General features: G+C 43.7%; 1 protein-coding gene across 3 annotated transcripts in view; it reads right to left on the bottom strand.

The window, feature by feature from the left end:
- Snx6 (sorting nexin 6) overlaps nt 1-15,169 on the bottom strand; it is a 40,749-nt gene that overhangs the window by 6,738 nt on the left and 18,842 nt on the right. For all 3 annotated transcript variants that reach the window (XM_076550663.1, XM_076550662.1, XM_015989271.3), the window contains 6 exons: nt 13,855-13,976; nt 11,992-12,115; nt 7,393-7,488; nt 5,361-5,466; nt 3,728-3,803; nt 1,773-1,812 (listed from right to left, as the gene is read on the bottom strand). In XM_076550663.1, coding sequence (XP_076406778.1) covers nt 1,773-1,812; nt 3,728-3,803; nt 5,361-5,466; nt 7,393-7,488; nt 11,992-12,115; nt 13,855-13,976 — 564 coding nt within the window. The remainder of the gene's footprint in view (nt 1-1,772; nt 1,813-3,727; nt 3,804-5,360; nt 5,467-7,392; nt 7,489-11,991; nt 12,116-13,854; nt 13,977-15,169) is intronic.

Genomic DNA, 15,169 nt, shown 5'->3' with positions numbered 1-15,169 from the left:
GTCAGCCTGGTCTACAGATGGAGTTCCAGGACAGCCAGGGCTACACAGAGAAACCCTGTCTCAAGAAACAAAAACCAAAGCCAAACCAAAACTTCAAAAAAGAAAAAGAAATGAAGACAAAGGGTAAATGTTGCTTTTGAGAAAATGTCTTACTCTGTAGCCCTGGCTAGCCTTGATCTCATGGTCAACGCCTCAGATTCCTGGATAGGATTAAACCTGTGTGCCAACCCATTTGGCCTAAGAGATATTTTATATTAGTTAAATACAATAAGAAACTTAATGTGGCCGGGCGGTGGTGGCGCACGCCTTTAATCCCAGCACTCGGGAGGCAGAGCCAGGCGGATCTCTGTGAGTTCGAGGCCAGCCTGGGCTACCAAGTGAGTCCCAGGAAAGGCGCAAAGCTACACAGAGAAACCCTGTCTCGAGAAAAAAAAAAAAAAAAAAAAAAAAAAAAAAAAAAAAAAGAAACTTAATGTGTCTCCTAACTTGTTATACCACAAAAAGTCGAATGGCGAGATCTTATTTGGTCACACTGAGAAAAACATTATTACTGGCTATAATTTGAGACAGTGTTTCTCTGTGTAGCCCTGGCTATACTGAAACTTGCTGTGTAGACCAGGCTGGCCTTGAATTTAAGAGATCTGCCTGCCTCTGCCTCCCAAGTGCTGGGATTAAAGTCATGTGCCACCACTGCCTGTCTTTTCCTTCTTTTTTTCCTTTTCATTTTAGTACTGGCTGTATTAAAAAACAGAACTGAGATGCACACAAAGACACAACACAGATGAACTTGGAAATCTGGAATAAGAGAATTATAAACCACACAGAAATGTTCAGTTTCAGGGAACCTTGGCAATGTGCACACAACTTTTCCTACTACTTTATATTCTTTTCTGTAATCTGAAACCAGGTCAGGTATGGTGATGCACACCTATAATCCAGGCACTTGAGGTGGAGAACTCGGCTGTACAGAGTCCAAAACTAGCTTGAGATAGATCCCGACTCAAAAATGAATAACTGAAATTACTGCTAAAACTGTCAGGTTGGGGATTTAGCTGAGTGGTGGAACGCTTGCCTAGCATGCCCAAGGCCCTGGGTTCGGTCCTCAGCTCTGAAAAATTAAAAAAAACACCTATTTTTCTTAAAAGGCATGCTTACCGAGTAGCTAAAACACAGGTAAAAAACATCAAGTGTGAGTAAGCTCAGAGCAACCCAAATGTTCAAGTTCATTTTAGTAGAAGCAAAATGTGGTAAAATGGAACCACATCTCACAGTGCTGGTGCTGAAGGTCAGAGGTCAGCCTTTAGAAGTTGGTTCTCTTTTTCCATCACATGGGTTCTAAGGATTGAACTCAGGTCAAGACAGCCAGGGCCTTTAACCACTGAGCCACCTCACTGGTCCTAATTTAAAAAAAAAATTTTTTTGGGGGGTCGGGGGGGCGATGATGGGTCATGCTCAGTCTCGTCTCGGAACCAGTATCCTCTGCTTCAGCTCTCTGAGTGCTAAGGTTATTGGGGTGATTCACCACAGCTGACGTATTTTTTACATTAATTTTATTTTGTCTGGGTCATGAGACGTGTGGAAGTCTGAGAACTTGAGGAGGCACCTCCTGTGTGTCACTGTTCAGGGGCACAGTAAAATAGCATTGATACAAGTGTGATTATATGTGCAGCGGCTCTCTTCATACTTACTCCTGTGTGTCACTGTTCAGGGGCACAGTAAAATACCATTAATACAAGTGTAATTATATGTGCAGCGGCTCTCTTCATACTTACTCTTGTTTTATCAAACAGTTCTGAAACTTTGAGGAAAAACCTTCAAGGGAAAAATAAAATACTCTGATCAGAAGCAACATTTGATTAATTTTTCACTTTAAGTGTATAGAGACAATATCCCCAAACCATATTAATAAAGGACATTCTTCCCAGGCAGTGGTGGCGCACGCCTCTAATTACAGCACTTGGGAGGCAGAGGCAGAAGGATCTCAGTGAGTTTGAGGCCAGCCTGGTCTGCAAAGTGAGCTCCTAGACAGCCCAAACTGTACACAGAAAAACCCTGTCTTGAAAAACCAATAAATAAATAAATTAATAAAACAAGACAAAACAAAAACAAACAAAAAGCCCCAAGACATTCTTGTTTTCATCACATAAAGTATCCAATGGTCTTGTTAACTAAAGAGTCAACAGTTTAATAAAAACCTCCCTGCTCTTACAATAAACTGCTTATTTAAAATCCCCAGAATATTACTATCTTGATTCCCCAGAAACTAGATGGTGTAAGGAGAGAACAGACTCCCACAAGTTGTTCTCTGGACTCTACACTCATGCTCTTACATGTGTGCCCCACCCCAAATAAACAAACAGCCAGGCCGGTGGTGCACCCCTTTAACCCCAGCTCTCAGGAGGCAGAGGCAGGTGGACCTCTGTGAGGTAAGAGGTCAGCAAGAGTTACACAGTAAGACCTTATCTCAACAAGAGAGGGTGGAGTGGAAGGGTCTGGAACACAGACCCTGTTCCAGAGGATCTGACATGGTCTGTGGCCTGCAGGACACTAGCATACAGGTGTTATATACTCACACAAACACACATACATACAAGTGAAAAAAATGTATGTGGGTAGATAGCATACACAGATATATATATATATATATATATATATATATATATAAATATATGTATTCTTTCCATATGTGTGGACATAAATATACATATAAATTAATTTCTGTGTAGGTAGCTGTGGGAGTATGTCATATATGTGCAGGAGAGGGTGTTGGATCGCCTAGGACTGCAGTTACACAGGCTATAAGTCACATACACACATGCCAGGAACCAAACCGAGCCATTTCTCCAGCTCCAAGATTAATTTTCTTCCTGCTCTTTTGGTTTTATGAGACAAGGCCTTAATGTGTAGTCTAGGCTGGCCGAACTCAACACTGTTCTGCCTTAGCTTCCCAGGTCCTGGGACAGATGCGTATCACATCTGCCCTCGTTTTCTTTTTGAGGCAAAGGGTCATGTATACCAGACTGGCTTCAGCTTCAGTCCCATGAGCTGCTGTGATACACACACACACACACACACACACACACACACACACACACACACACCACAACACACAAAAACTTTAATGTTCAACTGGAGCACCAGGAATGATGTCCCGATCCTGTAAGTCCCAGCAGCCAGTATTCAGGTAGCAGAGGCAGGAGAATCCAGAGACCAAGGTCCCTCTTGGCTACATAGCAAGTCTGAAGCCTGTGAGGGCCACATGTGAACTTGCGACAATTTGTGTGTGTGGGGGGGTGTACTGGGTATTTAGCTCAGTGTAGACTATGTTAAATGAAAAAAAGTTGTTTGACTTCCAATGAAATATATAGCAAATATGTTGAATGTTCAGTATTTATTTATAGTCAGGGTCTCACTATGTAGCCATGGCTGAACTAGAACTAATTATGTAGATGAGGCTAGTCTCAAACTCACAGATATCTGCCTGCCTTTGCTTCCTAGGTGCTGGGATTAAAGGTATGCACTACCATGCCTAGCCTGAAATGTTTTATATTTTAAAATAATAATTTGAGAATGAGAAGGCAAAAAAGAAACCGACCATTTTATTATAATAAAAATCCAGTTTCTCATAAATGGGTTAATAAAAAAATCCTAAAATGCCTACATAAATTACAAACACTGTTTCCTTTGCTGCTTCCCTCATATTCACGTTTTTAACTATAATTCTTACTTGCATATATCTGTAGAGTCCTGAGTTCCTAAAGCATATAATGAAGACCCAATTCTATTGTAATCATCAGCAGCACCTATGGAGAAAGTTTTAAGAATTAAAAATCAAGTTTTAATAATATATTAACTGTTGATTTAAAAATATTTACTGATTACCTATCTACAAAATAAGAGATACCCAGTAAAGGAAATGGTACAGGCAGCTGTAACCAATACGGTGGACACACCAGACACGTGAAAACGCTTCAGAAGCATGCGATGCTGCCTGAGTCGGAGAAGACTATGGAAACTGAGAGTGAACTGAAGCGTGTAGGATGAGAAAATCGTCACCAGCAAAGAGTGCACACACTGACTGACTAAAGGAAGCAGCGCAGAGAAGATCCCAGGCATAAAACGGCACTCAGAGCAGGTGGACTCGGTACTGTTGGAAACAAAGGGAGTGGATGAAGACAGAAAAACTGCAAACATGTTGGAGGTCAAGGTCTTCCAAACCAAAAGAGTTTGGGTCTGTGGGACAGATATCAATAAATACTTTTTTTTTTTTTTTTTTTTTTTCCTGAGACAGGGTTTCTCTCTGTGTGGTTTTTGGCGCCTGTCCTGGATCTTGCTCTGTAGACCAGGCTGGCCTCAAATTTACAGAGACCCGCCTGGCTCTCCCTCCGAGTGCTGGGATTAAAGGCGTTCGCCACCCCCACCCAGCAGATATCAATAATTATTTAAGCCATAAGGTGACAAAAGGGATTTTAGCGCCCCTCCACCCCCCAAATCTGCTATCTACAGTCTGAAAGTGGAAAGACAGAGAAGGCAGAGTGACTGACCAGGAAACTGCTACAATAACCTGGTAATAGACACTAGCAAAGCTGCCAGTCACTGAGGAGGCCCGACAGGTAGAAATTATCAACAGACTTGACAGACAGGGGACACTCACAAATGATAGCCCCTTTATTCAGATGCTACAGGGCAAAAGACTCCCCTTCAGCACGACTCTCAGGATTTACCCACAGGCAGCTCACCTGATGAGGGAGGACTATAGTGCAACATGGAACCACCCTTAGGACCTTGGGGATGTCAGCTTGGAATACATTTGGTTCCAAAGAAGACACTTGTGGGGGCCTGAGTGTCACAGACCAGAATTTAAGAACCACTATTCTAAATTCAGACTTTTATCAACTGTAAGTAACATGTCAACTTTACAATTATCTCAACTAAAATGTAAGGCAGGCAGAGAGATGTTACTCAGTGGATAACAGAGTAACTCACCTCAGTGGTTAAGAGCATCTGCTGTTCTGGTAGAGGACCTGGGTTTGATTCCCTGCACCCCCATCAGGTGGCTCACAACCACCTATAACTAGCTCCAGAGGATCTGATGCCTCTTTCTGGCCTCCATGGTGCACACACACATACGATGAGGCATGCACACAAATACACATAAAACAAATCTTTTCTTGTTGTTTTTTCGAGACAGGGTCTCTCTCCAGAGCCCTGGCTGTCCTGGAACTCATTATGTAGACCAGGCTGGCCTCAAACTCAGAGGATCTGCCTGCCCCTGCCTTCAGAGTGCTGGGATTAAAGACCTGTCACCATGTCCAGCAAAACAAACAATCTTCAAAACAGTTTTATCACAGAAGTCTTACTTTTGTGAGATCTTGTCATCCTGTCCGATTTCGCAGACGCGTCCTTGACTCGGTTATGATATTCTAAAAGGAATGTTCGTTCATGCTCAAAGAAGTCGTCTACGTCCTGCAGGATGAGGGAAGAGCTAGCTGTTCACACACACACATGCTCTATGTGACATGAAACCTTGACATCACTATAGAAACTTCATCAGGAAAGGAGTACAACTCCCTTCCAGCACTCAGGCTTTACACTGACCTCGCCCAAGCAGTCCGACTTCAGCAGACAAGCCTGTGGTCTACAGCTGCAGGCTCGAGTGCCCTGTGTGTTTACCTGAAACAGGCATGGCCTGTGCTCTGCTGCTACAGACACAGCTGCCAGGAGGCAGCAAATGCTTCTGAGGAAAAGCAAGAAATGCTTGCGTATCTACAAACGAAAAACCCATTTTCCCGGCCCATTATGCATTTCAGGGACCACCTAGCCTAACCAGCTGCTCAGATGAACTCAGCCAAATGAGACTCTTGGGAGCAATGATACAGGTAACCACCATTTTCAATCTTTTTTAAAATTTTAAACATGTATTTATTTTAATTTTGTATGTATTGGTGTTTTGCTTGCATGTACGTCTGCCCACCACCTGTGTACCTAGTGCCTACAGGACAGAAGAGGGTCGTGAGATCCCCTGAAACTGACCACATGGATATTGAGGCTCAAACCTGGGTCTCTGGAAGAGCAGCCAGTGATCTTAATCACCGAACGAACCATTTCTCCAGCCCTCAATCTCTTCTTGAAATTAAGCTAGACTTATGTTTAAAAAAACAACAAAAAAAAAACAATGGGCGGCGGTGGGGCACGCCTTTAATCCCAGCACTCGGGAGGCAGAGGCAGGTGGATCTCTGTGCTACAGAGTGAGTTCCAGGACAGGCACAAAGCTACACAGAGAAACCCTGTCTTGAAAAACCAAACAACAACAACAAAAACACTAATAGTGCTTTCTAGCAACTGTTCTTTGAAAGTGTTACTGATATAATTTAGGTTTTATAGCAACAGACTGCGCAGCAAGTCTGCACTAGAAAAGTGCCACTTCACATCGCTTTAAACGTGTCAGTCTTCTTAACCACAGATGGGGAAAAATGCTGCTAACTTGCAGGGTTATAATGAAGGCTGTAATCAAAATCTACAAATGAATATATTACCCATGTTAAAAGTGTCCGTCGATTATGAAAATCACACCCAATAGTGGTTTACATTTACTAGCTACGGAAATGTGAGCTATCCATGCGCAGCCACAGAGAGAAGACCGAGTTCGTTGTCGCTGGAGAGTGGCTGGCACCTGGACTGTCCACACAAGCTCAGAGTGTAAGTTAACTAGTACACACAGGCTTTCCTGCAGATCCAGAGCAGCAGTAACAATGAAACAGAAGCACTATGCACCTTTCTTAACAGCTGCTGATATTGTAACACTGACCGAAGAAAGGTACCAGCTGAGTAAACTCTCATACCATTTTAAAAGCACCATTAAGGAAAAAAGTTACTATTCATATTTTCATCCACCAGGCAGTGGTGGCGCACACCTTTAGTCCAGCACTTGGAAGGCAGAGGCAGGGAGCTCTCTCTGTGAGTTCGAGGTCAGCCTGATCTACAGAGCGAGTTCCAGGACAGCTAGAGCTGTTACACAGAGAAACCTTGTCTCAAACAAAAAATGAAAAAAAAAAAAAATTCTTTTCACACATACTTCATTTCATTTTTCCCATAATCCCGCGAACCAAGTGATATTACTTCATTTTGAAGATGAAAAAAACAGTTTTTCCCAACATCATACATTTACCCAAAGACACTCGCAACATCTCAGCTGAGATCTAACTAGATCCAATCCCAGGGCTACCCCAGCATTTGCAAGCAAGGCCAGGCGCTCAAAGGCAGCCCACCCTTCGGCCCTCATCTTTAGTCCTAGAATCTGAGGCCCCTGCCTGTGCCTCTCTCTGAGTTCACCTAATCTACAAAACAAAAAGTATGTATTTTCAACTAACACAGCTCAAGTATACACTTTACCTTTACTCCTGAAACAATCACTCCATCGGCTGATTTAACCATGTTTTTAAAAAAATCCTCGAGCTTTTCTTTTTTATTTTTTCCTCGAACACTCAACTGAAAAAAATAAAAAGACAATTTAAGTTAGTATTTTTGGAAGCTACAAACAGTAATACCTCTTTAACTCTTATTAACTCTTAAGACATTTAAATAGGATTTGGGGGGTGGGGGTTGAGACAGGGTTTCTCTGTGCAACTTTGGAGCCTGGAACTCGCTCTCTAGACCAGGCTGGCCTGGAACTCACAGAGATCCTCCTGCCTCTGCCTCCCGAGTGCTGGGATTAAAACTGAAAGTGACCATTGCTGTGTATATCTCCAAGAGTGCCAACCATGGTAACACACACCTGGTACGTGGGAGCAAACAGGAATTCAAGGTCATGATCAGCTAACAAAGCAAGTTTGAGTACAGCCTGGATTACACAAGACGATCTCAGAAAACCCTGAAACCTTTTCTTTTCTTTTTTTTTTTTTTTTGGTTTTTCGAGACAGGGTTTCTCTGTGTAGCTTTGCGCCTTTCCTGGAACTCACTTGGTAGCCCAGGCTGGCCTCGAACTCACAGAGATCCGCCTGGCTCTGCCTCCCGAGTGCTGGGATTAAAGGCGTGCGCCACCACCGCCCGGCTGAAACCTTTTCTTTTACATTTTAAAAGTGAAAGAGGAAACCAGCAGAAATACAAATGCTCAAGGTCACTCTCCAAGGCTCAGATGGTAAGGACCCACTTAATTTCACAAGATGATCTGATAATTCAGTTGCAAACAGTTCTCTCTCCTTTCTCTGACAGAGTATATATACTAAAGTGGCAACCAAGCATTTAATTCAGAGCTGGGCATGGTGGCACACACCTTTAATCCCAGCACTGCAGAGGCAGAGTTCGAGGTGGTCCCCACAGGCTCATCTATTTGAATGCTTGGAGAGTGGCACTGGGAGGTGTGGTCTTACTGGAGGAAGTGTGTCACTGGGGGTGGACTCTGAGGTTTCAGAAGTTCAAGCCAGGCCCAGTGTCACTCTTTCTTCCCGCTGCCTGCTGCTCCAGATGGAGAACTCTCAGCTCCCTCTCCAGCACCATGTCTGCCTATACACTGCCATACTTCTCACCATGCCAATAATGGAATAAACCTCTGAACTGTAAGCCAGCCCCATTTAAATGTTCTCCTTTGTAAGAGGTGCTGTGGCCATGGTGTCTCTTCGCAGCAATAGAACCCTGACTAAGACAGCAACTGAGGAAAGCTGGGAGTGGAGAGGCAGTCCTCCCCAGCCAAGAGCACACCAAGTGCTGTCCAGCGCCAAAAGGACAGCCCTGGAGACATACTACAAGTAACATGATACGGATTAACAGGTTATATCTACAAATCTGTATGTGTATACAAATGCAGACAGACACGCAATAACAATTAGTGATAGAAGAGGCTATGAGTTTGAAGGAGACTGGAGTGGGGTATATGGAAGGCTTGGAGGGAAGAAAGGGAAGGGAGAAATGTAATTAAATTATAATGTCAAAAACAGACAAACAAAAAACCAAAACAGCCAGGTCATGGTGGTTCAAGCCTTTAATCCCAGCACTCAGGAGGCAGAGGCAGGCAGATCTCTGAGTTCAAGGTCAGCCTGGCCTACAGAGTGAGTTCTAGGATAGCCAGGGCTACACAGAGAAACACTCCCCAAAACAACAACAAAATCAACTAATATAGTTGTTTTTTAAAAAAAAATAAAAAAGGGGGCTAGGGTCTGGAGAGATGGCTCAGAGGTTAAGAGCACAGACTGCTCTTCCAGAGGACCCAAGTTCAATTCCCAGCAACCATATGGTGGCTCACAACCATCTGTAATGAGATCTGGTGCCCTCTTGTGGTGTGCAGACATACATACAAACAGAACACTGTATACATAATAAATAAATAAATCTTAAAAAAAAAATGGCCTAAAGAGATGGCTTAGCAGGCTCACAACCAAAAACATAGCAAACAACCAAAATAAGACAAATAAAAACCCCAGAAGTGAGGCAGGTGTGGTGGCACACACCTTTAATCCTAGCACTGGAAGGCAGAGGCAGAAGATCTCTGTGAGTTCGAGGCCAGCTTGGTCTATATAATGGGTTCCAGAACTGAAGAGCTACATAGTGAAACCATCTCAAAAAATAAAGTAAAATAAAAATAAAAATTGAACTTGAAAGACCCTAGCCCTTCAGGCTTACACCCCCAAGCCTCAGGAAAATAGAAACTTTAAGCACCAGGAAGTGAGAAACTAAAAATCTAGTTCCAAGGACAACCTGACTTAGCCATTGTTCAATCTCCCCTGCAACCATATAACAATGTAAAAAGATCTCTGTTAAGAGATGTGCTCAACTGTGACTGGGATAGTTGCAGGTGTTCCAGGAAGGACCACTGTGACCACTCCCCGCTTGAGGTTTCAGGAAGAATGTACCTGTTGACGTAACTGTACCCCCTGTGATCACTCTGTGATCAGACCATGATCTTGTGAAACAAAATTGTATGGGAATTGTAATCTTATGGCTTTTGTGGGTTTTTCCTTTAAAAGCCCCCATGGGGCTGCAGTAAGATGCGGCTCTTGCTCTTAGGAGCAGAGTTTGCCCTTCTATATAGAAGCTTCAATAAAAACCTCTTGCTATTGCATCAACTGGACTGGAGTCTGGGTTCTTGGGGCGCCCACTTGAGACCCTAAATTTTGGGGTCCAACAAACTACAGCCAGGCCTGATGGCGCACACTTTTAGGCTCAGCACTCTGGGAGGCAGAGGCTGGAAGATCTGTGAGTTAGAAGCCTGTCTGGTCTATAGCCAGGGCTACACAGAGAAATCCTGTCTTAAAAAAAAAAAAATATGCTGGAGTTGGGTATGATGGTGTACCCCTTTATCCCAGCACTGAGGAGACAATCTGGTCAAGTCTCTATGTATAGAGTTCTAGACCAGCTATACATAGAGAGACCCTGCCCTTCCCCACCCCACCTCACCCCCAAAAAAGACCCGGGAGCTCATGAACCCAGGGCATCATAAGCTAAGTGAGTGCCTATAACTGACTTGTATCTCTTTTACAATTATTTACCTTTTTTTGTTTGTTGAGTTTCCCTGGCTGTCTTAGAACTCCCTCTGTAGACCAGGCTGCCTCAAACTCACAAGAGATCCACTTGCCTCTGCCTCCTGAGTGCTGGGATTAAAGGCATGTGCCACCATGCCCCGCTCAATTATTTACTTCTTTAAAAAAATATTTATTTTTATTTCATGTGTTTTGCCTGCATGTATGTCTGTGTGAGGGTGTTGGATCCTCTGGAAGTGGAGCTACAGACAGTTATGAGTTGCCATATGGGTGCTGGGAATTGAAGCCAAGTCCTCTGGAAGAGCAGCCAGTGCTTTTTAACTGATGAGTCACCTCTCCAGCTTATAATTATTTAGTCTTATAAGTATTTGTAATATATAGAAAAGTATATATTATATAATTAATGTACTATATATAATTGATATATAATGTATCTTTTAAATTTTTTTGTTTTGTTTCGTATTTTGTAAATAGGGTTTCTCTGTGTAGCCTTGGCTGTCCTAGAACAAGCTCAGGACAGTAGTAAATCAAGCTGACCTTGAACTCAAGAGATCTGCCTGCCTCTGCCTCCCCTTATTTTTTAATATTTATATACTTTACTTAAAAACAAACAATACATGAGAGCCACTAAAACCAAGTATTATAATTAGCTTATCTACCCCTGAATTTATAAAAGGAAGTCCTTACATTGCAAAAATAAGCATTTGGATTTACATTCATTGATATCACTAAACTTCAAAATACCTGATTATCAAACAATCTGGCCCAGGCCTGGACAGCTGGGGTTGGGTGGTCAGGGGAAAGGTCACGTGAAAAGGTTATAGGAACAGGACTCATGCAGGTGTCTCTCCCCTTGGAGCCGTATCACAGTCCCTGAGTTGACTGAGTATGAAAAAGTTTAAAAAGAAAGCCAGGCGGTTTATAGTTCAGTCTAGTCCGGTGTAATCTTAAGTACTAAGAGGGAGTATTGAGAGTTTGAAGGTAGCCTGAAATACAGACTTAAAAAGAAAAAAGTTTCTGGCCTGGGGATGTAGCTCAGTTCCCAGAGGCTAAATAAATCTACATAAACACTGGGCACAGTGGCACATGCCCACAATCACAGCACTCATGAGGTGGGGGCAGGAGGCTCAGAAGTCCTGTGTCATCCAGGGCTGCACAGAGTTTGAGGAATCTGGGACACCTGGGCCTCTGTCTCAGAGAAATACAAAACAAAGTTGTTTATTTCAGGTTTTTGCATTATGAAAGTTCAATTTATAGCTTAATTTAACTGGTCCACCCAAGTTCTTTGCTTCACTACTAAAAATGTGACACTTTAGACTGCCTTGAAAAATCAAAGCATTTGGAGCAGTGAGCTGGCTCTGCCCTTTCTACGATTATAACACTCTCGGTACAGGTTACAAAAACCCAGGGCCCTGCTCATGCTAAGCCAGTGCTATCTCCTCGCCCTTCCAGACATCAGAGAAAACAATGCACAGCAACAACAACTTCTACCACTGCAAACCAGGGGTCTGATACTTACATCTTGATTATACTCCAAGAAGACGTGGAAATTTAAATCTTTTCTCAAAATAGGATGCGCTGCCACACGACACAGGAACACCTCATGCATTGCGACCGTCTTCTTGAAAATTGCCAGATATTCACTAGAAACAACATAAAATTGAGTGAACAATGGCATCAACTAGAAGTCATCCCGACAATTATTCTCTGAAACATTCTAAATGTAAAAACCAGAAAGGTAAAGGCATAATTCATATCAACAAAGCTTTTAGCTGAACTGTTAAGTAAAAATATAAAGTTCGCCGGGCGGTGGTGGCACACACCTTTAATCCCAGCACTCGGGAGACAGAGCCAGCCTGGTCTCCAAAGTGAGTTCCAGGAAAGGCGCAAAGCTACACAGAGAAACCCTGTCTCGAAAAAAACAAAAAACAAAACAAAACAAAAAAAAACAAAATATAAAGTTCATTTCTGAAAAAGCCTCATGCTATTTTAGTATTTATTGTATCTAAATGTTAATATCTCAAGTCTTATAAACTTGATGTTGGGTCACTATTGGGGTATTTGTTTTTTAGCTCTAGAGAAATTATTTGATACAACCATAACCCAATTTTTATATAATTATAACCTTTACACACCTAACACAAAAAAATACCTAATCTTGTTAATCATTATTTTCATATAGTAACCAAAGTATGTGAGAAAGACCAACCACAGAGCAACTATTTATGACCTTATAATGAAGAAATGTGTTGAAGTATACTATCAATGACTCCCATACAGCAGCACAGGACAGCTGTGGGGGGGGGGGCACTCAAGGAAAGAGCCTGGTAGTCTTGCTTCGACTTCATGCAAGAAGCGAACGTTTTACACAGCACACATCAGCGGCTCAGTGTTGGGAGGAGTTTGATCTCCGTGGGTCATCCTTCAGTGCAGAGGGTGGAGGTAGCAGGAGGACCAAGCCAAGGCTCTCTCTAGCCAGGCCACAAAGAACCATCATCAGGGCCACCTGAAAACCAGGGCTTCAGCAGGCATGCGCTCTGCTAACGTCCAGCTCGGTCTTCTCTGAGATCGCTGCACCAGAACTGACAGAGTGTCCCTTTACACTTGGACAAAAACCTAGTCTGCTCATTTACCTTTCCAGTAACTCACTGAAATTCTGAAAGCGGGGGACAGATGCTTGAAAACTAAAGAGAAGAGTAAGGGAAGTGCACAAAAGGAGAAGGGCCGGAGAAGAGAAACGAGGTGACGAGAGAAGCGACGCCTCGGACAACTCTCAGAACACTGACAAGGTCCTCAGTGTTCTGTTACTCACATGGCCTGCAGTCACTCTGTCCCCTTTCTGAACTGTGTGTGTGTGTGTGTGTGTGTGTGTGTGTGTGTGTGTGTGTGTGTGTGTGTGTCCCTGTGCGTGCACGCGTGCAAGTGTGTGTGGAGTCAGCTCTCCCATCCCACCTTATGTGGGATCCGCAGCCTCAACTCCAGTGCTCTACCTGCTGAGCAATCCCATTCCCAGCAATGCTGACAGTGTATCTCTGATCTATATTTCCTCCTTTTATTTTCTGTTTGTTTGTTTTTCAAGACAGGGTTCTCTGTGAAACAGTCTTGGCTGTCCTGGAACTTGCTCTATAGACCAGGCTGGCTTCAAACTTACACGAGATCCTCCTGCCTCCGCCTCCCAAAGGCTGGGATTAAAGGTGTGCACCACTACTACTACTACTACTACCACCACCACCTGGCTACTTTTCCCTTTGTTTATTTACACTGGCTCTGAGGACTTAGCCTGGGTTTTCAGTCACTCCAGGGAAACGGTTAAGGAATGGTGTCGGAGCTCACACAGGCACCACACAAGCAGTTAACAGGACTGACAGCACCCGTCACGTACGCCTCCAGCTCCTGCTTCATCTTCGTGAATTCCTCCTTTGTCATCGACCCTTCCCCTTCTCCAAGCTTCTGCAGTTTTTCCCGGGAAGCATCAAAATCAGGTCTCGGGGGTGCTGGTGGGATCTATAATAAAACCAAAAACTCTCTTTCAGGACCTCTTTCTTTCTTTAACATTTGTTTTTAGGCGCGTGTGCGCACACACGCACGCGCGCGCACACACACACATACACACACACACACACACACACACACACACACACACACACACACACACACACCCCGGCACGGGCACGGGCGCCCAAGCATGCGCAGTGGTCAGGCCTTGGTTCCCCCTTCTATCACGTGGGACGCAGGGCTCAAACTCTTCGGGCCTGGTGGCAGACACGGTTGTACCTGGCAAGCCATTTTGCCAGCTTACTTCACGTTTTCAGCACTGTACCACACCATCTGAAGACGGTGGCCCCTGTACTCAGGAGGCGGAAGTACATGGCTGCTAACTTGAGACCAACCTGGCCTACCTAATACTTGAGGACAGCCTTAATTACAAAGTGAACTCCTGCCTCAAACTAAACAAAACACAACAGTGAATGGATAATGCCAAAGTACAGCAAATGAATTGAGCACCAGAAATACCAAAATTGTGATTAGAAAACTTGACTAGTTTTAGAAACTAAGATCTGTGGGTTCCTGCATACCAATGAAGAAACAGAGTATAACATTATTTTATCAGCTTGTGGCCGAGGCCGCAGCAAAGCCTCTTGCCTCACCCCTCCAAGTGCCCAGCTCCCATAATACCGTTTGTTGGGGGTGGAGGGCGACGACGACATTAGGATGGACATTAGGATGGTTCGTAAGGAGAGGAGAGATGCCCAGGGGTAAAAGCACCACAGCACAAAGCCTGATGACCTGAATTTCTGTCCTACGCACAGGCCAGACACAGTGGCACATGTCTGCAATCCCATGGACATGCTCCACAAACAAATAGGTACACACACATTAAAATAAGTACTAAAAGTCAGGCGGTGGTGGCTCATGCCTTTAATCCCAGCATTTGGTAGACATAGGCAGAGGCAGAGGCAGGCGGATCTTTGTGAGTTTGAAGCCAGCCTTGTCTACAGAGTGAGTTCCAGGACAGGCTCCAAAGTGACAGAGAAAACCTGTCTTGAAAAAACAAAACAAACAAACAAACAAAAATATTAAAAATTAAAAAAATTTTAAGACACTTCTAGCCAGGTGTAGTGGTGTGCAACTTTAATCCTAGAAAGTGGGGAAAGTCAGAATTAGAATGCAAAAAGACGACTACGTTATTGGTCATT

This window comes from Peromyscus maniculatus, chromosome 14 (genome assembly GCF_049852395.1).
Source record: "Peromyscus maniculatus bairdii isolate BWxNUB_F1_BW_parent chromosome 14, HU_Pman_BW_mat_3.1, whole genome shotgun sequence".
Classification (NCBI taxonomy): Eukaryota; Metazoa; Chordata; class Mammalia; order Rodentia; family Cricetidae; genus Peromyscus; species Peromyscus maniculatus.
This window is presented reverse-complemented; position numbering and strand designations above follow the sequence as displayed.